Source organism: Podarcis melisellensis (assembly GCF_964234715.1).
Source record: "Podarcis melisellensis genome assembly, chromosome: 1".
Lineage (NCBI taxonomy): Eukaryota > Metazoa > Chordata > Lepidosauria > Squamata > Lacertidae > Podarcis > Podarcis melisellensis.
This window is the reverse complement of record NC_138528.1, coordinates 89,068,315-89,094,447: the sequence shown is the minus strand read 5'-3', so window position 1 is coordinate 89,094,447 and position 26,133 is coordinate 89,068,315. Positions and strand designations below refer to the sequence as shown.

At 40.8% G+C, this 26,133-nt stretch overlaps 1 protein-coding gene across 1 annotated transcript in view; it reads right to left on the bottom strand.

Moving 5' to 3' along the window:
• Positions 1–1,961: 1,961 nt before the first annotated feature.
• Positions 1,962–26,133, bottom strand: part of EPB41L5 (erythrocyte membrane protein band 4.1 like 5) — a 56,191-nt gene continuing 32,019 nt past the window's right edge. The window contains exons 17-26 of the mRNA XM_081885636.1: positions 19,026–19,198; positions 18,557–18,645; positions 14,193–14,321; positions 13,005–13,066; positions 11,310–11,423; positions 9,616–9,709; positions 8,362–8,439; positions 7,405–7,446; positions 6,365–6,498; positions 1,962–5,751 (exon numbers count right to left, since the gene is read on the bottom strand). Of these exons, the coding sequence (XP_081741762.1) occupies positions 5,694–5,751; positions 6,365–6,498; positions 7,405–7,446; positions 8,362–8,439; positions 9,616–9,709; positions 11,310–11,423; positions 13,005–13,066; positions 14,193–14,321; positions 18,557–18,645; positions 19,026–19,198 (973 nt within the window). The 3' untranslated portion in view covers positions 1,962–5,693. The remainder of the gene's footprint in view (positions 5,752–6,364; positions 6,499–7,404; positions 7,447–8,361; positions 8,440–9,615; positions 9,710–11,309; positions 11,424–13,004; positions 13,067–14,192; positions 14,322–18,556; positions 18,646–19,025; positions 19,199–26,133) is intronic.

Below are 26,133 nucleotides of genomic sequence, written 5' to 3'. Positions count from 1 at the left end.
AGATGAGCGCCGCAACCCCAGAGTCGGCCACGACTGGACCTAATGGTCAGGGGTCCCTTTACCTTTACTTGGATTAAGCAGCTTCAGTGTGAATGCAAAAAAAAAGCATCCAGTAAACCTGCTGCTTGTTCCTACAGCTAATTATTTTATTTATATAGAGCAGAGCTGCTCAAATTGTGGCCCATGGTGGTCTGCAGCATGGCTCTGGAGTTGTAGTTGAAGATGGAACGTCAATAGCCGTGTTGATTTTTAATTGTTTCTTTAATGCCTTATATTGTATTCTTAGTGAATTATAATTTGAAATCTATGGCATATGAATTGGAATACAATATAGAGAAAACAAAAGGAACAATAAAAATACAATTAAAAATCATACTGCAGCCAGCCTAGCACATTACAGTTGCTACACAATCCTTAATCAGTCTACCAAGACTCTCAGCAACCTTCAAGTGGTCCATGAGAAAATGTTTTGGAACCACTGCTTTAGAGGTGTACATAAGGACATGTTTAAACCAGTGGACAACTTAGTTCTTAGCTGATTTGCCATACCACTTGAATCTACATCACCCCATCATCTCTATAGAAAGACTCATAGAAAAAGAACCAAAATTAACTTAATTCCCCTGTAGTTAAGATAAGCAGGCTTCTCCCTCAGCAAGGGAAGGGTAAATGGGCAGAGTGCACAGATGTGCATACACTCACTCCATCCTTCTCCAGTAGCTAGGCTTTGGGTGAGGGGGGGGGTGTCCCCCCCTTCTGCCAGTCTATTGGAAGATGTGATCTACCTGGAGTTTAGGTGGGGAAATGAGATAATCTCCTCCTAGCTTTTTTCAAAACTAATCGCAGAAGGGGTCCGTGCATGCCACAGCTGGGGCTGTATGTGACTCACCATCTCAGGGTCTAGGGTTTGAGCCCCACACTGGGGTATATATGTTCCTGCATTGCAAGGGGTTGGATTGCATGACCCTTGTGGTCCCTTCCAACTCTACAATTCTATGATTCTATAGTAACTGAATATTATGCTGAAAACCAATTTTGGTGCTTGTTTGGGACTATCACAGTACTTTGCTGGTCCCCAAGGAAGGATATTTTTGTTGTCTGGCCATTCCCACCAGTGAATCTTGAAATCTGCTGTGCTCAATCAGAGATGGAAAATGGTCCCTTGAAGTTAACCTTTCATGACATTTGCCAGAAAACAAGATTGCAAAGTACATAGCTATTGTAAAAGCCTGCCATATGCCTTATCAGTTTCAGAAGTGCTGCTCTTCAAATTGTCTTTAAAAGTTTAGCTGCCACTAAACAGCACACAGTGAGCTTTATAAGTGATCTTATTTTTATATTTTTAGACTTTGACATTTATTTTTTGTGATAAAACTACATACAATTATATTACTATGTTTTTGTGATTAAACTATATAAGCATCATTTTTTGTATGTATGCTGTTTGTATCTGAGAAGAAATGCATGATTGATGAAGGATTTAAAGTTGGACAATAATGACAAAAATATTAAACTGTTGGTAATATGGCTGGTTATTAGTCACCATTTGATTTAGACTTAATGTGGCACCTTGCCCGTAGCAACTGTGTAAAACACTTTTTAGATGCAATGTACCCCCTTAGAATGAAGTGGAGGTCAAATCTGTTGATCTAAGAAGCATTTGGATTCTGGAATAAAATTTAAGGCCTAATTCTAGGTCAGTAAGTCAATTAATTCACTTTCCAGACAAAATTGTGGGTAGAAATCTTAAAACTGAGCCTCTCTCCTTGGGTGCAACTATTACTTGCTATCATTCATATGAGAGGTCAGCAGAAAATAGTGCATTGTCAGTTCTGTATGAGAAACACAGAACTTCATCCAAGACAAGGGGGGCTGCCAGGGACAGGCAAAAATGCAGGAATGAAGCAGATTGTCTGCACGTTGCAAAATTATTGTAAAAGAAAAACAGGTAGAGGCAGGCATTTTGCACAGTTGTGTTATATTTAGAAATAAACTACAACAGTTTGTGACTGATTCCAAGTGGACTACAAATCACAGTTCCCATATACAGATGTTCAGTTCAGTGCAGTTATTGTATAGCACAGTTTATATATGTTACCATGAAACACAGTGTTCCTTATATATAATACTTAAAAAAACAAATAAGTTATACTCAGAGCTAGTGTCAAGCTCTACATCATTTAAAAAGAATTACAAATACAGCAGTTAGTGGGTGTGATTTTTTAAAAAACAAACAAAATACTCTAACTCAAAATAATAAATCTTACATACTTTAAAGTAAGTTTGTCCAGTTGAGGGAAGTAAGAGGATAAACAAATCAGTCACCAAACCTTTCTGCTGGGGGTGCTGCAGTAGAATGCTCCCTATTCTCTGATGAATGCGGAATGCCATACCTCCCCCAGGTCCATCAATTTCACAGTTAGAAAAAAGTTGAACATTTTGCTCCAGGAGGATGACTGTTGCTATTCAGTGTTTGCACCAGAGAACAAAATAGCCATAATCACTAGTGAAACACAAGGTCTAGCTCACCAGATAGATAGATAGATAGATAGATAGATAGATAGATAGGAGTGAGCTTCCTTACAAACTCTACTGTGCATGTACTGTAACATACAAGATGTGTGGTTTACAGACTCTACACAGAGGCATGATTCTCCATTGGCTTTACACATGTATAGGACTCCATCTAAAGCTGTTGCTTCACACATTACTGGTTTGGGGAGCTGGAGGTCAAGGCTGGCACTTATTCCTTTAGCATGTAGATAGGATTGCCATTTGGTAAATGTATGAACTCTAAGCATGGTCAGCCCATAAACTAGTTTATGAGCAGTTGCTGTAAACAAAAGTACAATTCTACACGCATTGGGTCAGGGTTGGGGAATTTGTGGCTCTTCAGATGTCTCACTTGTAGTCCAGCAACATCTAAAGGGCACCAGGTTCCACACCCCTGCAATAGGCAGAACGAAAGCTACTTTCCAAGCATTTCTCAATATTGTGGTTGCTCTCAACCAGCACAATCCTTCTAACATCAGGTAACATTAATCTGCAAATATGCCGTCAACCTTAATTAACCCCTAAAGCCAGTGTCTTATAGCCAAATGTTCAGGTGAGCAACTTTACTGCTTATCTCCACTGACACATATTGCATTTATGAAAGACTGAGTTCCCTCTGTGATAACTGCACCTTTCATATGACAGTGTTTGCATGACACAATAAGCATTATTTCTTTTGTACAACGCAACCATTGAATACTGATGACATCTCATCATGAACTGCATGGCAATAACAAGGGCTATATACCACACCCAGTTTCTTACTGTGAACAGGAATAGGCATTTGTTTCTAGGAAAAAGACTGTCTACTTTGCAAGACATGTAGGTTCTCCGTTAAATAAAATATAAATATAGATCGTGAGATCTGTGTCTTGCACAGTATTCCTCCATCAGTCAAATGAATAAATCAATTTTGGCTATATATTTTTTAAAATACATTTGATAGCTATAGTGGTCAGCAATATTGCAGTCTAAGACTTTCTAGTAACTCAGAATTTTACAGTAGTGGAAATGAGAACAATTTCTTACATCTGAGCATGTCTCCATTTTTCCTTTGTTTTTGGCTTGGCTTGCATAGGACTCTAAATCACACAGAGTAACATAAATTTTGTTGTTAAGTAATCATTCTCTAACAACCCTAACATGCAACATTTTAGAAACTAGCTATACCTGCAATCTAGGAAACTCAATGAAGTTTCACTAACATTCTAGATAGCAAACCGTTGATTAACCTTTCTTCTACTTCCACTCTCTTGTAATCGGGGGTATATTAAAAAATAATTACTGTAGCATCTAAAATACACACTTCTGTTAAAATTACTGATAAAATTCATGAGGTGATTTGGATTTTACCTCCAGATTGTTTGAAATAGTTTAGGCAGTTTCCTCTCCAGTTTGCTGATAGTAATGAAGGATATCTCAAAGGCAAATGCTAATCTGATGCATCTTGCACATAGGAGTTCAGCTACTGGTAAAGGTGAAATGTTCAGATCTACACTCAGAGCCTACTTTAAACATGAAACTTGGTCCTCACAATGCTACACATAAAAAGCATTGCAACTGCTCTTATTTCAAAAGCAGCAATTAACAAGTAAAGAATGGGGAAAGGGAAGGGTGATCAAGCTGTTCATAGTATATTGGTTCATTAGCCTGTGTCAACCCACCCCCAAAATAAGGAAGGTTTCTTGCACCATAAAATGGCTTCTTGAAACAGATACAACACTAAATAAATCAAGTTTAGAGAACTTGCTCCAATTCTTTTAACCTACCCTTCCAACTGGGCAGCAAGTTGAGAGCCATTTTGGGAAGATAAAGATGATCACATTTCTACATTTTTTGTCTTTTTTGAAAACCAAAAGAAAGTTATTTTTTGAACATTAACAATAGAATCGTGTCCTAACCAATAACTGTGTCCTACCAAGTTTTATTGTTCGCTCTCAATGCCCATGGAGAAACTGGTCCACAAAAAAAAAAAAAAAAAAAAAAAAAAAAAAAAATGCTAAGCATGAGTTAAACTTGGGATTCACATAGTTCCACCAATGAACAGCAATTTCCCTGAGTTTGTAGTAGAAAAAGATTTCCCCACTGGTCCAAAACTATTAGCACTTCAATATACTGAGGGAGACTCTTTCACTAAATGTCCAGTCTAATTTGGTCTAATTTGAAGAAGATAGGTGAACTACTGGAATGTGTCTGAACAAGACTAGAAAATCAAGATGTAAAACCTGCCAATTGCAACCTCATTTGAAGAAAAAAAAATGTAGTGGAACATAGGAAAAAGGCAGTAATTCTAATTAGTCTGTACTTATAGTACAGAAATCAGCTATTGACAAGTTCATAGAACATACCTTAAAACAATTTTCAGTTTCGTTGGAAGGAACTTTCCAAACAGAAGCCAGTGAAAAGCTGCAAGGGAACATGCCTTTCCATTCTGAAGCTCTTCTTCAGCAGAAGTTTACACACTAGCAGTATTTTAGACACATGTTATAGAGAATGGGACAAAATGTGGAACAGTTACACTCACACACTATGGTAGCCTAAAAGTGTTTGGTAGAAAATTGCTTTGCCTCTTTGACTAGAGAGAGCAGAACCTGCCAGTTGGGTAACCTATCGAGGTGCTGCATATTCAGTTTCTTTCATACATGGTGAGCAAAAGTGCAAAGTCTAGAAAGTGGATTAAGGCCAAGAACATTTGACAGATATCAGTACAAAAGAAGATTCAAAGGAGATGTTAAGAAAGAAGAGCTTGCTCTATAAAAACACCATTAGCACTACATGCTTTTTATAGCAACAACCAGCAGGTGGCCTTAGAAGTTCCTATCCTCCCCATTACTAACTCGTTCATCACAGTGATGACTTTATTTACACCCCTAAAGCAGTAAAGAGCTTTATAGACAAAAGCACTGCTATGGATGGAAACCTTGCAGATTTCATTACGCGTCAGAATGTGTTCCAGTGTACTTTACAAAAGGTGCTCAGGCTTCCCAGCAGCTCTTCATACTAGATTTCCAGTTGCATGAATCCACAGTAAAACTGCCAGGCATTTTGCTTTAACCATGGTCTGAGCATGGGTCAATTCCAGGTTAAGTCCATTCCAGGAGCACGTTGCAGATGCTAGGAAGATGAGACTCTGTCAAAGCTCAGAGTTCAGTGGTAAGTAAACATTTCGGCCTTGTTGTAACATCTTCTGCAGCAGGGCTGAAATGAAAGCAACACACAATCTGTGTGGGAGATTTAAGGGGAGGGTCCTACTCAGAAGAGTCCTGCAACTGAATGAACTCAGCCAATTCAATAATCTGATGGGAGAGGAAACAATTCCAAACGAGGTAAGGTAATTCATATCTATCAGAGCCAATGCAGTGTTATTTTACATGGGAAACACCAAGGGTAAATATTGTAATGATCAAATTAAGAGCTGTCCGCTATTAGTAGAATCATCTTTGCTACATACAGCCAACATTGATAAAACTTTACTAGTATCTGCAGTGAAGTGCATATGCTGATAAGCGGAATGCCTACAATGCTCACTTCTGACAAAATGCCCCAGTAGTACATGCATTTCTTTGAAATGCAGCAGCAGTTACATAGACTGACAAATTTGAGCCCCAAAGACTGACAGAAAGCCACTGGTAAAAGTCGCTTGGTAAAAGAATAGTGAATTGCAACATATTATTGTGCTTCCCAGTGCTTAATAGGAGAACTGGACTAGTAACCCCCCCCCCCCAACATGGAATAAAATAAAATTCAAATTAGAATTCAAGTAGCATAGCATTCCCTTAACCCAATGTAGGAGCAAGGAGAAAAGACTTACCTGGGCATGATTTCGGGCAAGTAAAGTGGAGGTGGTGAGCCAGCAGAGATGGTCAGTGCCTCAGTGCTGCCTTTCACTGCCTTAAGAGCTAAGGCAACATCATTCCCTAAAGGCCCATTGGAAACCAGTCCGCTCTACAGAACAAAAACCAAAGGAAGGTCAGTAAAGTCACACAAAGCAACCTGGTCCATGTATTTCCTCAAGTACATGGTCCCAAAAATGTGTTTGTCAAGATACTGCAGTTACAAGGAGATGCTTACAGAGGTGAACCGATGGGCTAGAAGAAGGCTAAGTGCCCCAACCTTGTTTTTGTTTTCCCAGCTGGGCTTATTTCCAAACTCTGGATGACAAAAGTCATGGAGGCAATTTGCAAGGGTGGAGGGCAGGGGAAGGAAATACTGAACTTGCCAGGAAGGGTTATTTCTGGTCACTGAAGAAGACAGCATCGTGAAGATGAGTAAGAGGAGCTGCCCATATCATCAGATGTTGTCCTCTCATGATGATGAAATGTCCCTGTCTCTTGCCTGCCACTGCCCTAGCATCTACTTTAGAAGGAAAACCCTGAATATAGAGACAGCACAGCTGCTTTGGAGTAGAGCTAGGCTCCCAAGGCACCATAACTGTCACAAACACTAAAAGGAAACACTGATGAAACGAGAATGGCAAAAGCAGTTTTTACTCTTCAGTGCTATGCAATATAAGTGATGGGTTTTGAGAAATTTATTGCACAGAACCATAGTAAAGCCTTTTCTTTTTTTAAAAGGGACTTCCACGATTCAGGTTAAAATATACTGTTCAGTTACAGATAGGTAGCCGTGTTGGTCTGCCATAGTCAAAACAAAAAAAATCCTTCCAGTAGCACCTTAAAGACCAACTAAGTCAGTTCTTGGTATGAGCTTTCGTGTGCATGCACACTTCTTATACTGTTCAGTTACTGTTACTATTGGTTAGACGTGAGTTATTTTTAAAACAATCACCTGAATGCATGCTTAAAACTAAAAGCATATATGTCACTTTTAAGAATTAGTGAATATACTTACTGGCACCAACCACCTGGGCAAAACTGTTGGTGGTGAAGACACCTAAAACCCAGAAGCAAAAATGATATTAGAAACACAGAAAGACATAGGAAGTGTTTGGCTATTGCTCTCCTGAGGCTCTCCACTGCTCTCCCCTCTCTTATATCACCTCATTACATCAAAGAGATCACATAGCTGAACAGCAGCACAGGCAGTATCACTGGTACCCCCTCCTCAAAACGCCTAGGGCTAGATGAAAGGCTATCCCAAGAGGTAGCCGTGTTCTCTATATATCACTGAGATTGAAGAGACTAACCATGGTGGAATCCATAGCGGAAAAGGAAATGAATGAATGAATGAATGAATGGTGGCACCCTATTCTCCAAAGGAGCCCAGGGAAGCCAAGAGAGCAGACAGGTGGCTTGTTTCTCCACTCACGGAGAATCAGGAGAGTGGGTTCTACTCTAAGTACTAATCACAGAATAGTTGTACCAGATTTCTTAAAATGAAGCAAGCTCTTATCAGAAAATTATTCCAAAACCACCTAGCTGCAGTGCGACTCATTCCTTCCATTGGTTTGCATGTAATGTAATTCTCAACGGCTCTCTTAACATTCACCACGTGTAGGCATTTTGTTCTGTCAGATACTTGTTTGGCACAAAGGAAGGTTTTAAAGATACCAGTAAGAAAGGAGGGTCATGGGCTGGCAGGAAAAAAATTACTGCCTAGGCAGGACTTGCAGGCAGTCCAGAATTTTGCTTGCATGCACATGTAGTACAGGATTCTAATGTAACTCAACTAGCCCAAAGGCTCACTTAGAAGAGAATTATTACATGAGAAACCAGCTTAGACAAGTATCAACTGGAACTACAGATGCCTTGTGTGCAAATGATGGAAGCATAAATCAATCATGTTTTCCTTCTAAAATTATCAACAGCACAATGAAATCATTGAGTTCCATTTAATTTCCACTCTTACCCGAGGCATGGCTTCTGTAAAGTCAATTAGATTCTCTGCCTGTGATGTTAACAAAATCTCTAAGTCCTCTGGAGAGTTCTGCAAAACACAAGTTAATTAAATTACAATCTGTCACCGGGTGGAACTGCTGGTTTCCCCCGCTACTATCTCATCCACTTTTGAAAAAGCTGCAAGTTGTGAGGATGAAGTTTGTGAATCTTTTCCTCTTATATGTTGGTTTGGTATACAAGAATACACTTTTCATTATGCCATTGAAACAATAAAATACAGTAGCAAAGAATCCCACTGTTGCTACCCTAAACTGCAGGCAATGGGAAGCTCAAACCACATGTAAAGAAGGTTTCCTATACACAAGCTCTTCAGTTTGAGAGAATAGTGACTTTTATGGAAGGCTTTCAAAATCCTAGTTTGTCCGTAATTTTAAACATCACGCAGTGCACAACTAAACTATGGAATCTGCTCCCACAAGAGGAAGAGATGGCCGCCAACTTGGATGGCTTAAAACGTTTTGGTAAATCACTGGAGGATAAAGGTACCAATGGTTAATAGCCACAATAGCTATTGTTTCCATCTCCACTGTCAGAATACAATATGCCTCTCTTTGCTGGGGATTGCAAGTGTAGAGAGTGCTGTTATGCTACATTCCTGCTTGTGGGCTGCTGATACACATATGGGTGGCCACTGTAAGAACAGAATGCTGGACTAGATGGGACTTTGGTCTGATCCAGCAGGCTCTTCTTATGTTCTTATGAGTTTCTTGCATGAGCATTGGGCTTGAACCCTCTTCCCTTGGCACAGCCAAGAGGAGGAGATTGGAACTTCGATGATTAGTGCTGTGGTTTACTGAAACAAGTAAGTCAAAACTGCTACAATCTGAAGTTGACTTGTTTCAATAAACCATAGATAACACAAACCATGGTATGTCCCGGATTTCATACATAATAACCTGCAGTTAGCTAGAAGCAGAAGTAGACGCACCCAATCTTCTTGCGGCTTTCCCTGAATAAGAGAGAGACGAGAAGGAGAGTGCATACAGTTCATACACACAGTAATGTTTAGCTATGGATAAGTGGTATACCTGAACAAAGCCAAAGTCTCTGCGTGAATCAAGAAACACTGCCGTTAGAAAAGGAATGTTGCTGCATGTTTCAATGCACAACTAAGTGTTTTGTATGCAGCCCCTACTCTTCTGTGCTGCAATTGTAACTGACTCGCGCAGGAAAACCCACTAGTCCCCACAATGATACAACATACCTTTACAATAGCAGCCTCCTCTGTAGGAGCCAGATTAGGAGGACTCAAAGAATCCTCAGGGCTAGAGGCAGCATTATCCTCATTTAATTCATTCCTGCAAGATGAAAACACGTCCACCATCATGCACAGCATGTGCAAAATAACCAGTGTTGCTCTTCACAAACAATCTGAAGACATGACAAATGATCACTGTGCCTCATGGCAAAGAAAAGATTATTGCCTGGGAGCAAAGGGTGCCTTTGAAGTCTTTTGTCATGTGAACGACAGCATCTTAGCACCTGCTGCCTAAGGCAAGCCCCCTAAAATGCATTGTGCTGTGGACAGATGGCTGCAAAAAGACATTATTCCAGAGTATTCAGCACACACTCCTTTACAGGAATCCAAGTAATGGCCAGATAAGTGGATGCCAAAAGCTCTGTCCACTCTCAGGCACATGCAAAAAGGACAATCTATATGGCAACAATGCTTTCAGAGATCTATTTAACATATGAAGTCATGAAAAGACTGATAATCGCCGTGGTTTCATACAACTGTCTTAACTGATACTGTATTTTTACATTCTCTCGCATTCAATCATTTCATTCCTTCTTATGCGCAAATGATTCTTTTCCTCCCAGCAGTGAAACCTCAGATGTGACCGTTCTTTGGTTTACAGGGTGTAAAAATTTGTATCACTCAGTAAAAAGGCAGGAGGAAGGGGAGGACAGAGAGGAACCCTTTGCCTTTTGCAAACTCAGCAAGGACCATGTTATTAAATAAAGGACTAATGGTTTAGAAACAAAACAAAACAAAAAAAATGAGCAAATTAGGGACACAGCAGAGTTGGTTATAATTTCAACCATAAGCCATGAGAAGAGTATTCAGTGAATGTATGAGAGAACTCAATTAGTAAAGATACGAAGACTCTTCATTAGCATATTGGTTTCCATGGAAGTAAGCAATGATGCAGCTAGAATGAAGCAATTCTAATATGCCCTGAAGCACACCACCACAATCTTTTATCTTTAGATATTGCCCTTTACTAAGTAGTGCAGGGCTACAGCTGAAACAATACTGGTCCTCTTCAGAAAGCTGAGGGAGTTTAAGATTTTACTTTATTCCTAAGGCTTTTTATCCAATTTTCTGAATAAAGGTGGCTAATAAACAAAAATCCAGGAGTAGCTACAATCAAATTTCAGAGCAGTAGATGTGGTGGAATCCATGAAAAAGAACAATTTCCCAGAAAAAACTCACAGAAATAAAACTATTTTCATTGTTTTTCTTAAAGCATACAGTGATGGAAGGTTGCTCCAAATTCTGGGTGCCACAACTGAAAAGGCTGTGAAGAAATGCAAAACTGAATTTATAATGCCTTTAAAAATTATTTCTCGTATTGATTTTGTGTTATAAATAGGATGGTAACACTGTTATGGGGCTGGATGGACCGCAACAGTGTCCCAGAGGAAGCACTCCACTAAGAGGTTGAGTTCTGTTCCTCTGGTATTGATTGTTTAGACTGTGAATAAATAAACCATACTAATTGTTCCTGGGCTTCTGGCAGACAAGCAAAATGACTAACCTGGCTAGAAATTGCTAGGATTAACTGAGTGAGCCACTCAAATGCTGAGCTGTTTTATTCTTTCCTAGACTTAATCTCTATGCAATCTTCCTGCTGTTTCCCTGCCTTAAGAATACTCCCTTCCCAGAGGACTTACGGAATGAAGGCATTGGAGATAGGAATCATTTTCAGCCTCTCTCTCGACTCCTGGAACACGGGGCTGTGGGCTCTCAGAGGGCTGTTCTGAACTTTTCCAGACAGAAGAATGCTCCTGAACAAACCAGACCCAAAAGTTTGACTATGAGCATGTCACAGGAATTCTAAGATCTCATATATATAAATCACACCACCTTTGCCACTATTCTCCAGCGAACAAACCTTTGCATTAGCAATAAAAAGCCAAGGTGTAGGCCAGTGCTTCTCAAACTTGGGTCTCCAGCTGTTGTTGGGACTGCAACTCCCTACATTCCTAGCTAGGCAGGACCAGTGGTCAGGGATGATGGGAGTTGTAGTCTAAAAGCAGCTGGAGACCCATATTTGGGAAACACTGCTTTAGGCTATTTTCAACCATGCGCCCAAGGCTTTAGTGCAATGCCGATTTCAATAAAGCATAATTCTGCTAGAAGCTGGGAGAAGTATGAGCAAATGAAATAAAGTTGACTGTATATAAATATACCAGGAACAAATTTATTTTGTGTCATTTTTTACGCTTCTGCTAGACAACAGAGGGAAAGATCACACATTCGAAAGAGCTATACGTATAGCAGAGTTGAGCAGCATTCAATTATGACCAGGGAAAACCAAGCTCACATCTCCTCTTGGTGACAAAGCTGCCTGTGTGGCCCTGGGCCAGTCACACGTGCTTGGCCTAGCCTGCCTCAGGGGTTGTTCTGACAATAAAGGTAGCACCGCCCTGAACATCTTAGAGAAACTACAGCTCAGTGGTGGGAGCACATAGAGGTGATTTCTGGTTGAATTCCTGACATCTCCAGCTAGAAGAATCCAATAGCAAGGGAGGTATCTCAGCCTGAGACCCTGGGCAGCTGCTGTTAAATCACAATAGGTTAATACTAGGCTACACAGGAAAACACTGTGTTTTGGTATAAGGCAGCTTTCTATGCAAGGTGGAATAAAAATGCCACACTCATATAATTGCCTACATGCATTCAAACAGATCCCCAAGGCCTGAGTGGATAGAAACAGAGTATTTTAAAACTAAACATTCTCAGGATACTGAATTCTACACTGGAGCTGTGCAAGATTAGAGAATTGCAGAATTCCACCTCTCTTTCCACCTTATGATCTTATGCACCCAATCTAGTACCAATTTAGCAGACAGAAATCTTTGCAAATCCTTAGCCTGCGGGAAGCCAAGAGTTGCTGGTGCCAGGACTTCCCATGGCATTTACATCACACACCAGTGCACTGAAACTAATTCCTTTTCTGCCTCTCTCAGAAGGGCGGCCAAGAAGTGACACTAAGCCATGGGAATTCCTCTACCCTCCATATACTTGCATTTGATCTGCAGACCAGGTGGTGATATCCTCCCTCTATCAGGTTCCCAATCTAGTAATGAGGAAAAGTAATCTCTCTCTCTCTCTCTTTAAAGGGCTAAGCACTTTCATTGGGTTCATAAATTCAAGGGACAAGCAGTCAAGCCTACTTGTAAATTAAGCATTCATGATAACAACAGAAATAGTAGTCTTTCTAAACTACTAGCTAATTCCAATTTTATGGGAACCTTTCCCATGTGGCTTCTTGATTCACAGAGTAACTGAAGCAAACTGCCCACACTGCCATGAGCGCAGTTATACCTGAATCCCTCAGCACAATTCACCCTCAGTGCCTATACCTGCCAGCAGCATCTTGAAGGTTGGTGTTCTTATTGCCAGACATGCTGTCCTCCCTCATGACCTGAAAGAAAAGAGACATAACAGAACACTTCAGAAACTGAGAATTTTGCAGAGATTTATGATTTTATAAAAAGCAAGGCCATTCCTCTGCAACAGGTCAAGGACAGGCTACATGCTTACTGTGAAAAGGAAACAGAATAGAGTTCTAATGATCAGAACTGAAACAGTCCCATTTTACATGGGCAGCGTATCCCAATACATATTTATTTTAAAATTTAAACGCCACCTTTGCATCTTATTAGGGTTTCTAAAGTGGTTTACAATACAGAATAAGTATAATACTAAGCTCCACAATAAAAGTAAGAAAGACAAAAAAACAAAACAAAAACAAAACACCAACCACACAGCAAGGTCAAAATAGTTGCATCAAAAACAGGCAGATACAAATCACTCACTCCCCATAGCTATCTCCAAATGCCCTGAATAACAGAAGTATTACTATTACACTTTCAAAACCAGAAGGGAGCCAGGCTGCACAGAACGGATACTGAGATAGAAAACCATACTGTATCTTGTAGCCTGCTTAGCATTCAGAGATATCTCACTTTGATGCTTCTGTATAGCATGAGCACATCAAGTTATGACCCTCAAGTACTTATTCGTATTCAATCACTTGTGATCTGAAAGTCAAGTTGGGCTCTGAATCCTACAATGCGCCTGTTAAATATAATTTCCTGAGTAATATTAAAATGACAGCTTTGGAAATGAGAATTAGAGAATGCAGCAACTTTTTATGTGGCAGCATCTGTGACTTATAATGGGGGAGCAGCAAAGAAGAAAAATACTACACTACCATGTGGAAAGGTGTGAGGGGCCAAAGTATGGTTTTCTCACGCTAAATCAAAAAAGCCACCACTTGCTAAGAAAAAGTCTGCATGCCATCTACAATGGAAAGCTTTACTCATCAATATTCTATGAGAGCCACAGACAGAAAGTGGGAGGGCGCAAGATGACAGAGATTAGTTTCCCCCTCAGGATTTTCTTAGCTTTCCAAAAACTGGAGCCACAAAAAATATCTGCATACCAGGCACAAGGAATATTTGCAAGATCTAAGTCACTCAAAGAAAATACTGCAGAAATGTGCATTTACTGATCACAATGGCAAACGCTTGGATTACAGCACTTACCTTGTTCACTGCCTCGGCCTGGGCCTTCAGAATGTTGCTCTTGATGTCTGGAGGCAGCCGTACAGAGGCACTCACTGGACTCTCAATGGCATTGTTGAGACATTTCTCTGTCAGCTTCACCACCTCCTGCTACAAAGTGACAGAGGTGCATTAATTAGCAGCATCTCTCTAGGGAGAATCTAGGTAGATTAATAGCCACCGGGAGCAGCACTGAGGACACACAAACAGGGGTCACAAAACCAGAACAGGTAAATAATTATGCTTCAAACAGACAAGCAGGACTGAATACATAGTGTACTGGAGAAAAGCCTGTGCAATCAGAGATGTGTGGTTTCAACTGCAGTATAAAGAATTTGGAACATTTTGCAAAAGCTCTGACTAGGAACAAGGTCTGCTTGCTAATGTTTTGGAACACACACTGTATTAAGAAACCAGAGCCAAACCGGAGGGGCACATGCTCATTAACACATGCTTATTAGTGCAGGTATACAACTGGGATAAAAAGGGAAACACAGAGAGTGAGTATGGTATAGTGGTTAGAGTGTTAAACCTGGGAGACCAGGGTTAAATCCTTTCTCAGCCATGAAACTCACTGGGTGATCTTGGGCCAGTCACAGTCTTTCAGGCTAACCTACCTAAGGGTTGTTGTGCGGATAAAATAGGGAGAAAGAACTGTATATGCTGCCTTGAGCTCCTTGGGAGCAAAGGTGGGATAAAGTATTGATAAATAAACAAAATAAAAGGTACTGGGGCCAGGGTGAGGGGGGAAATTTTTGATTCCCATAAACTTTGTAAATGCTTGTAGCAAAAAGTAATTTTCCAATTTTACCTCCACATTAAAAATCCATTTCCTGTTAAGATACTATTTTATCCAAATGAGCTCCCTCCTCTTCTCCTTCCTCTTCCTTGTTGATGTCCAAATGGGGAGAGGCAATATTCTTTTTGCCTCTCTGGTTTCTTTCTGCCTTCCAACCAGAATTATAGTGATTTGTAGACACAATGGTTGCTGAGTGAAGTCCAGATTATTTAATCTGTCTGCTGTTTGATCTTCCAAGAGTTGGATTTCAATAGAACAATTCCCCCCTCCCCTGTAGAATGCCCTTAAAAGTGAACTCAAACACAAAGGGTTCCAGAGAGAAAGTAGGACTCAGAAGAGCTGACTTGGTCCCAGAGCAGCAGAGTCGTTCTGATGTGCTTCTCCAGCTGTGGGTGTGTTTATGGAGTTTAGTCATGTTTTCAAGCTACTTTTTTCCACCTACTGCTCAGTATCTATCTTACAAAATACCATTTTAAAAAAAATCACTAATGAAGTTTTACTTGCATTGTTCCCTACATTCCAGAAACTCAAGAAACTGGAATGCCTGTGCATTTAGAAATTAATTGCTCCCTTCAGTGCCAGCATGATTGTCTAGATCTTGGCACTGCCAACCTTGCAAGCTTCCAGTCCAGCAAGCTGCCAAAAACAACAGCAACTCTCTTGTAAGAATAGGGCCATTCATACTACAGTTTCAAACATGAAACAGGGAGATTATTTTCCAACAAAATATTTCACTGCCGTCCTAACGCAAGAAAATAAATGCTGGCAAAGCAAACTGAATTTTAAACTATTTGCATCATCAGTTTATGAAAGGAATCTGAAGGTATTTCAGAATGCCATTTGGGGGGAAGTTATAGGACCCACTGCAGTGAGATAAAACCTCTACAGCTAAATAGAGAGCCAATGGTTTGTGGTTCTCATCTTGCTGCTGAGCTTGTTGGAAGGTCTGTCCTCCCACAAGACTTCAGCATTAACCCTACATTATGCTATCATAAGTAATAGTAAAGTATTAAACCATTTTGAGAAGTCCAGAAAATTAGCAAGTTTTAGCCCTAGGGTACAATTGCTTATTTGCTATATGAATATTTTGTACATTAGGGGACGCAGGTGGCGCTGTGGGTTAAAGCCTCAGCGCCTAGGACTTGCCGATTGAAAGGTCGGTGGTTCGAATCCCTGCGGTGGGGTGCGCTCCCGCTGCTCGGTCCTAGCGCCTGCCAACCTAGCAGTTCGAAAGCACCTCCGGGTGCAAGTAGATAAATAGGGACCGCTTACCAGCGGGAAGGTAAATGGCGTTTCCGTGTGCGGCTCTGGCTCGCCAGAGCAGCGATGTCACGCTGGCCACGTGACCCGGAAGTGTCTCCGGACAGCGCTGGCCCTTGGCCTCTTAAGTGAGATGGGCGCACAACCCCAGAGTCTGTCAAGGCTGGCCCGTACGGGCAGGGGTACCTTTACCTTTACTTTTACTATTTTGTACATAAGGAGGGTTAAGGTTAGTGTGGGAAGGAAATAAGTTGAGCAGTGAGGGACAGATGCTACAAATGGCTGTGGAGCCACCCCCAGCCTATGGAAAAAGGTACAAAATGAAATAAAACATACAAGCATTTCTGCAAAAAAACTTTTCTAAAAAGTTTAAAAGCTACAATTAAGTTAGGCCACATCTACATTATTGTATATGAGCATTAAATTCACAATTTTGTAAGTATTTGAAATGGCAGCGAGTAACACAGGGTTCCTGTGTTACTTTGTGCTTCTGGGTGCAAAGAAAATGATGATTTATAAAGCTTAAATGAGTTGCACCTTCACTGAGGAAAAGAAAACATAACTTGGCACTCTTAAAAGAATCCATTTAATGGTAACAAAACAGGTTAAGTACATGGTGATCTGTTCTGGATTTAAGGGTTCCCTGCATAGGATAGTCTAATGTTGAAAAATCCACACATCAGTTATGCAAAGGCAGCTATAACCCTCCACACTTTTTAATCACAGTGTAAGATTCCCTAACACAGAACCTAGTTTATGCCAGTACCAACATGCACAAAATCATTAGTTCTATTCATATGGCATTTGTTTGTTAATATAAACTGAATACATAAGTTGAACAAATAACCTATACTCATGGGGGTCCGCATATTTTTAGTTTAATTATCGTTTGAGACACCTTCATTTCCTTAATCACTTGAGGTCTTGTTTTCTTCATTTTTTAAAGCTGAAGCACAATAAAAAACAGACTTAGACACTGATCAGGATTGAGTGTGTTTACCTCTGTTTATGAGGAAGAGCCATCAGAAAAGAACCCCAAGGCTAATCTTCTTACAGACTCTGTAATCTTTATAATACACTAGCCATGAACTGTGCACAAGGCAGATGAAAGCCATTGAGGAAAACGTGAGCATTCAGAAGTAACTACTTTTTCCTTGTGAGGTGCTTCAACATAGGCCAGAAAACAGAAACAACCATGAGGACCTGCATGTTCCTCAATACTCTCAGTAAGCTACAATGCTCTGCATCTCCTGCCAACTAAAGAGCGAGCAAAAAAGACCCATTATTTATTAGCTCATTGCCTTTTCATCCTGCTTTTCAACCAAAAATTGGCTCCCACGGTGGTCTCACAGCAATTAGATGATTAAAAGGCCATGCGGGATTCTGTCTGCTGTTGTTGAGTTTTAGCTAGATCTAGGAATGATGGAGGAGTAACTAGTCACAGGCTTTCCTTCATTATCACTGCTAGCTAGAAGAAAGAAGATTCTGTGCTGGAGTTGATTCCAAGAACAGTGGAGGAGGAATATGATGTTAGTTTCCCTCTCCCCCATTGATATAATCTGTTTGTTGGTTGCAGAAGGTATGCATGCAGCTGGATGACAAGAGTCACACTAACATGCTTGTTTGTTGTAGACTTAAAGCACCAAAATCCCCACCAAACCAGGCAAAAGAAAAAAGTGTGTTGTGAATTGCTGAAACCCCAAAAGTTTCTGGTGGTGACTTGCATGAGCACAGGGATCGAAAAAATATCCCCTGTGTTCCCATGAATTGCTGGCATCTAGTGGACCTTGTCAGCACATACAGTATTTCCTTGATGCTGCTAAGACGGATTGTTGCATGTGAATTATTTTAGAGAACATGACCTGGGCCTCAGAGTGGGAGCAGATGTTCAGCTCCACATCACTCACGGAAATGCACTTGGTTCTTCTGTTTGGTCAGGGAGCCAGTAACCTGGAGTTTTTCTCATGCGCTAGCATGGAGACTCCTTGGGGCTGAAATTGTCCTGCAAGAAGCTGTCTGTCTTAAGAGGAAATCTGTTCTCAATTAAAGGAGCTGTATTCCCAACAAGATATGGTGCCAACTGCTACCTCTCAGACTGTAAACCAGTCTAGGTTATTCAGGAAGATCCCAGAGAATTTCTATCAGATTCACACATGCATCTAGTTAGCTTTTACAGGGGTTTTCCAAAAACAGAATATAGGCAGGGCTAAAGAGCAGGAAAGTAACAAATTTCACTGAAACCTAAACTTTACACTCAGTAACTTTGGGAGGAATGAACACTCAGTACCTGTTTGTTGATGTTTATGTTGGACTGGGAAACCAGCAAAGGGTTGAGTTCTGCTTCCAGCCGCTTGAGTTTCAATGATGCATCCTCACCTGCTCAAATAGAGATAGGATGTAAGTCAACCTAAGACTGGAATGGCGCTCTGAAAATCTTTTGTCATTTCTGTCAATTATTAAAACCAGGATTACACTTTTCTGTAATTCTGTAATTTATCTGCTTTTTTAACATCGTCTGTGCAGCCACACATGAGTATTGCATATGCACCAGCTAGAAGCATCTGGAAATCCTACTGTTTTGTTAAGAACTGTGGTCTGTTGCAGATAAGCTCACGTTGGTAGGTTAGGAAGGATCACAATCCTTGTTGAACGTTACAGCGTTTCAGATACTTTGCAGATACTTTGCAGTATCACAGACAAGTAAGCAGGTATTTTAAATGTCCCAATAATTCCCATTCTACCAGGCATTTCCTTACCAACAGGATCCGCCTTGTCGGAGGGTTGCTCCTTTGTGCCAAGAGCAGTGAAACCAAGACCCGTTTGTTCCAAAGCTTCAGCTGACCCTCCGGCAGGAGGAAAATCAGTAGTATTGTCAATACAAGTTTCCAACAATTCCTTGTTATCCAGTAAGTCAACAATCAGGGGCACACTACATGGGATATGAAAAGGAAACAAGGTTTTAGGCACAAACAATTCAAAGCAAGCTTCTGCAGCAAGGGTGGGGAACTTTAGGCCTAGGAGCCTCTTGATGCAGCCCTCAGGACAACCCACACCGTTTTTGATCTAGGCCCTCCCTAAGTCCTTTTGCTTTGCTGGAATGAAGTCCTTGAACTGAGATAATGATGCCTCTTACTTGCCTGGATAGAGAGATGAGTGCTCAGAAACCTCTGACTTCTGCATGACTAGAAAAGAGAAGGGTCATATCCATTCACCTATGGCTCTGCCCCATCCACCATGCAGCGCCCCCAAAAGTTGCCAACAAGGAAATGTGGTGTTCAAGCTGAAAAAGGGTTCCCTCCTTCTGCTGTGTGCTATGCAAGTACAACTGCAGGGCTCCTTAAGCTCCAACCCAGCATTAAAAATAAAATTTAAAAAATCACAAAGTGTATGGATTCGTCAGGCATTTGCATGTGCTTTTAAAGATTTCTGTAAGCTACCTTGAGAGGGCTTTTTCCTCCAGGCAGAGTATAATCCTTTAAATAAATAGCATAACACCGTGCTAGCTATGACTGAGGCCCTCTCAGATATTACACAATTATTTTCTAGAATGTGAACATTCTTGTGGTACCCACCTTTTCCTGTCAGGCAAACCACGAACACCTAAGCAAGTGTTTATTTGCATTTTTAAACAAAGCACTCCAATTTGGCAACCACTGATGTGCGCTTTTCCTGATCTGTAATGAAGCTGGCATGCTAATAATGCAGATGCTTTTTCACAGTTGTTTTTAAAAGATCTGGATACAGATGGCAATCTTATGTAATTAATGTTGTCCCAAGACGTCCATACACACCGCCCAGGCTTGCGCCCTGGAGAGATCACTTTGGTGCTGCTAACACAGCAAAAACAATGTAGGAGGCAGTAGTTACTGCAGCCACAGCCACAGCTGTGATTCTCTGGCGGTTTGGCTTTGCCCCCAGAGGTGTGCTCCATTGTCTTTCAAGATAGACTGATGCCAACAACAACAATTCTAAGAAATAGAATGGAAGTGTTCTGTTCATCCTCCTTACAATCTTTAGTACACAGCACTTCTCTTTTACTCTTCATGTCACAATAATTATTGCGGTAACATCTTTCACTTCCATTTTCCTGCAGCACTCTTCCCAAATACACATGATAAAACACCACCCTTGCTATAATACCTTCCCCAACCTAGACTGGGAAAACTGCAACCTTTGATTACATTTCATGATGATCATCTCATGAAGTTACCATGTATCAAAGAAAAACCTTCTTCACTGACTCTATTTGGCTGTTCAGTTTCTTCATATAACAAACAGCTAAGGAGAGCAAGGGAAGGCTCAAAACTCTATCCCCTGGTATGGGGAAGCTTTGGCTCTTCAGATATTCATGAACTACCAGCTCCCACCACCTGTGGCCATTGGTCATGTTTGCAGTTCAGCAATGACTGGAGGGCCAAAGGTTCCATACCATCTGTCTCTATGCCCTCTGGTGCATGAGGGCAAACTTTTAAAGCAGGGAGATCCTGTACTCATGGAGTTTCCCCCCATGACTTAGAACTTTGATTATCCAGGGTTCTAAATCTTATGGGAAGCCAAATAGTACAAAAGGTTCCTGTTTCAGAAGCTCATTCTCCAACCTGCAGAAGGTGGGGAAAGAAAAAGGATGTGGTTATGCACTGGAAGGGGTGGGCATCCCTGCCATCTTAACTTTTATTTTTAATGGTTGCTTGACCCAGTTCACCTGCACATGTTGCAGTGCAGCAGCAAATGTCAGATCCACTCACCTGCTGTAGATCATTATGCATAATTCATCTGTATGTCCCACCCACCCAATTTCTCCACTTTTTAATAGCACAGAGACTATATATGGCATACAATCTGTGGACATAGGACTTGAAAAAACCAGTAATCGCTGGTATACAAACTAAAGCTGATAAAAAGCACCCCCACCACTTGGGAAATCCAGAAGGAAATGCAACTTGTGAACCTGATCTCTAAGAGACTGGAACATTATCCAGAGCAGCTTACTCTCATACTTCCAGACCCTCTAAGCAACAGGACTGCTATCACGTCTGCTTTAAGTTTGGTTGCCCCCATCCACTTTAGTTCTGATACTAATCACTATTTTCAGAAACACCACTGCTCTGGAATCAGAACATGTACACAAAAGATGTAGCCAAGTGTCATCAGAATATTGATGACATCCCAACCCAAATCTCTAGTGCAATTCTCACCAAAGCTTTGTGCAAGTCTGGGGTGGATAACTTGCAGATCTCAGCCACATTTTATGTAGGTGGGGAGTAGGGAGGGAGGAGACCCAGAGGGTGGAATGGGAAAGAAGTTATCTTCTGTGATGAAGAGAACTGCTGCTCTCCCATAGAAAACAATCTAAGAAGTTAGGCTGCTTTATTGATTTCACTGGTTCTCAACTTCCATTTCATTCGTTGATTTTCACAAAATGGAGATTAATACATTACCTTGTAGTGCTGTGGTTCCCAAACTATAGTGCACTCTCCCGCAAGAGAATGCACAGTATAGTTAACAGGGAGGAGAACATCCTGTAGCCAGCAAAGATACGCAAAGTGCTATGCTAACCATAATGGTGTGTGTGAGAGAGGGAACTTCTGGCCACAATATATGCATCATGTCCACCATGGCTGGCTGATATTAGGAAACAAAACAAGGTGTGATTTTTCTAGTACATTTCTAACACCATGTTTGAATTAGTGCCTCGATCCACACATATAAAGAGGTATGCGCCAAAGAGGTGGCTGCCGATGGGTTTTAAGATCTGGGAGATACAGTACGTTTAGAATGCATCCTACTTAACAAATGTTGAGAAAGTATTCTGTGCTGTGTGCGCAGGCTTCCATTCAGGATGGGGAAATGATGTGTTGTAGCCTCTAAGGTTCCTATGTTTCACAACGTCTCCCTCTTCCAATCATAATGATGAGCAGTTTGCAAGTGTGTACACAGCCACATCACTTAAACTGGCCTGGGCAGAAGGCAGGCAAAAGCATCAAGTGATCGCAGCGGGCCCATGTTGAGATCCAGAAGATTTTGGGTCAGCTCAGCCCCCTTCCTGGAATGCTCCATTTAGGGATTGTCTGTGGGCTTCCATAAGTAGAGATCCCCCTAACAAAATGGAAGAGGGAGCTCCACACAGGCAGTGTAACACTGAGAGCAGAGGGTGGCAGGATTTGGGAGAGGGACACATTTTTCTAATCCAACCCTGCCCTGTGCTCAGGGCAGCATGAGCCTCTTTTTAAGTCTTTTGATACCTCTAGGGGCTGGCAAAAAGTGAGGCTAGTAACTGACTTGGCTTAGATGCCCTGAACTCCTTTTAATGTTTATTTATCTTTAAGTGACTTACAATACCCGTCATATATAGCAAATAACCACAAAGGAAGTGTACCTTGATAAAGGTGGTTATTTTTCAACTTTTGTTTTTAAGCTTTGTTATTGTTTAACTCCAAGCTTCTCTAATCCAGAGCAATCATTGCTATGCATCACCTGACATTTCAATGGAGTGACTACAAATAAACCCTATACAACCCTTCTAGGTGATTTAACATTGCATCTATGCAGTGCAAAGTAGAGCTGTGCCAACCTCTGTGCCCTCCTATTTTTTCTTCCCTTGCAAAAGAGGCTTCTGTTTTCTTTAGAATTTTGTTGGTGCAGGATTGAATTTAGCTTATTGTTGCAAGTTGGCTTTAGTTTTCTTTGTTTTTCTTTACAGTAAACATTTTTCCAGTGCTCTGCAGCCTCCTAGATGCCTGTGCCTTCAAATTAGAAAAAGCTCTAAGGGATGAATTATCTAGTGTCATGGACTTCAAACTGACATGTGGGAAGCTGGGAAGGCTGCAGAACAATTTTTCTTCCAAAGAAGATAAGGGAGGAATGAAGGATATGTAAATGGCTCATGAGTCCTTCTTTTTGCTGTTACTGCATTGTTGAACTAGCATTTTTGAAGCAGAAGAAAACTGGTCACATGCAGCTACATCATACAACCTGAACTGGTCACACCAATAAGGATACTGGCAAGCTGACATGCTTTTCCAGAAAACACAATTGAACAGGTTTTTGCATACAAGCAAAACATCTCAGAAAGACACTCTCAGACAACCTACTTAGAGGTCCTTCAGGTTTCCTTAAAAGCTTTTTATTTTTAATATCAAAAGTATAATTCTATTTAATATCCAGTTAGGCACATAATTAAAAGTGCAGAAGAACTAAAAAGGAGCAGCCTTCACCTGCCAGTTGCCATCTCCTCTATTTTTTAAAAAATATAAAACAGTTAAAAGATCATGTCAGGCACAATTAAACCGCTCATGGTAGCTTACTTGAAACGCTTTGAGAACAAAATATAGTTTCTATGGTTAGAATATGCAGCTTTGTTATAACCAAGGAAGCTATTTAAACCTTTCTTCCACTAAGAAAAAACTTAAGGTATTTTCTCTTAAGTGGAAAGAGAAATACCTAGAAAGCTATTCCTTCATATTTAGGTGTTTCAGCACATAGGTTAATTATTTTTAAAAGATGTCTTCTCCTGTCCTTCAAAGTTCCAGGGTGTCACAGGGAACAATCAAGGCTTCCTAAAGGTCAAAAGTCCTACAGGTCAGTCACAGAGGTTTGGACAACAGAACCAAAAGCCTGTCTGTACATTCCTGCATTCTTCACATTGCGGTCACGGACAAAGTCACGGTAGTGGTGTCTATCCACTGAGTGGGCCGAGGGTGGGGACCACGCGTTCCATGCACTTCCACCACGTTGACAGCAGTCACCAGCATCATGGGGCCTGGATTGGTTTGGGGAATGGGATGAGGCACAGTTAGTATCTAGACACAAATAAGGAGAGAGAATGGAAGGAGCAAGAGGTAGCTGAGGAAGTGGCAGACTAGCAAGAACAAACTTGTTTAGCAGCAAGCACAACGCGTGGTTTAATGAAATGAAACTGTGGACTGTCAAGTCAAACCCTTCACCGCTGCTACGACGTCATGCTGGTTTCAGGGTGACCAATGCAACAGTTAATTTGAATACTCTCCCACTTTTTCATATGGCATCTACTCCATTCAGAAAATGAAATTAGAAATGAATGCAGATACCTATCCAGCCCACTGGCTTATCATGGCTTACTATAATATGAATGGCTATAGATTTGCCTAAATGTGCAGGCTTAACACTATATTCCTTCTATAAGCAAAACACCTGATAGCCACAGCAGCGTTAAAGGATTTAAATGACACAGTTAAACATTTAGGACAAACATACTACTCTTAACAGGAGAACTACTTTGATGTATCAGAAAATAGTTTTTGAGTCTGAAGCAAAGAAGAATGATGAAGAAGCTCACCATAAACACTGTGGCCCAGTTCGCATGATTAGTTTCTGAACAAGTCAACTTCAAACCATGGATTATGAAGTTTGCATGTGTAACTAATTGCTGTATTGTTTGTTTTAAACCAGGACCTCTGGCTCATATGCAATGGTAAGCAGCAAAGATAACACAGCAGAAGTCCTCATCCTTGCTGCACAAGTGAGGGGAGGGGGAAAATGCAGAAGCCTGGCGCTCTGAGCTCAGGAAGGCTTATCCACATAATGCTTAAACCATGGTTTAACATGGCATGCGAACATGGCCAGGGAAAAACAAGAGTATTTCACGCACATCATGCACATGTTATTCAGAATTAACTGATCTGGATCCTGCTTGCTTGGCATGGCTTCTGCCATTTTTCTGTGCCCAAATTTCATTTTAGGAAATTGCAAAATCAATCTTCTTGGATGCGGGCAATTTTCAACATTAACACAGACATAGTGTGTTAATGAATGAAGCTGTCCTGGACTTGCCTAGTTCTGATTAGTGCATGGTCTTGGAAAACCATCTTGTTATGACAGAAAATCTTTAGCGCTTCAGAAAGAGGAAGGGCTAGATTTCTCTCCTCTGCTCTGCTGCTAATTAATGCCCATAAGCATAGCTGGAGTTGCTCCATATTGAAGATATCTTGGACACTTGGTTCCTTAATATTACACATCAAGGAAGTTTGCTTTTTAGCTGGATTCAGAATCACATTATTTTATGTTCTGAATTCCAAATTTCCTAATAATAAGTATTTTAAAATTAACTGCATTAATGCATCTATAGATCTGAACTTCTACACCTACCTATTGGCATAACCACTGATTTTAAAATGGAATGAAGCACATCCCAAAAGCTTAGTGTGTTCAAAGAAAACCTAGGAAGGCCCATTTTGGATGACAGCAAAAGATAACTATAATGCCTGTGGGGGTTTTGACTAGGAAACTGCCTAAGAATGCAGGAGATTAGTAAAAACCTTTGCTTGGCTTCCTGTCTCCCACACTTACTCCTACTAAATTTGATCAGAACACTTGATTGAATTGAGTGTTGCTGCCAAAGCCAGCTAAGGAAGGCAACTCAACTGAACAAGACTTTTAGAATTCTTAAATCCTTCAATCTAATAATTAGTAACAGTCATAACTATTGTTTTCAACAGTACCATGCCACTTTTGGTGCTACTGTATACACGAGGGGAGTTTTCTCAGGGTTTTTTTCTTAGATAGTTTGAGTATCTGATAGTCTTTGGCTGGTTTCTGGAGTGTGTGGTGTACGCATGTATATGTGTGTACTGAATATTTAACCATATTCAAAGCTTGTGCCCTAAAGCCTGTAGTTCTACTGACAGTACAACAACTATCCAATGAAGACTGGGGGAAAGCCTATCAGTATGGTTGTGAGACCGCTACTGATCAACTTTTCCATTTTGGAAAATACAGTATGACAGTTCTGTTGTAATGTTCCACTAAAATCGCATCACTATGCAATCAAGCAGCATCGCAGGAAGAATATGCACATCAGAGTAAAGGAGATTTGAAAAGCATGCAAGA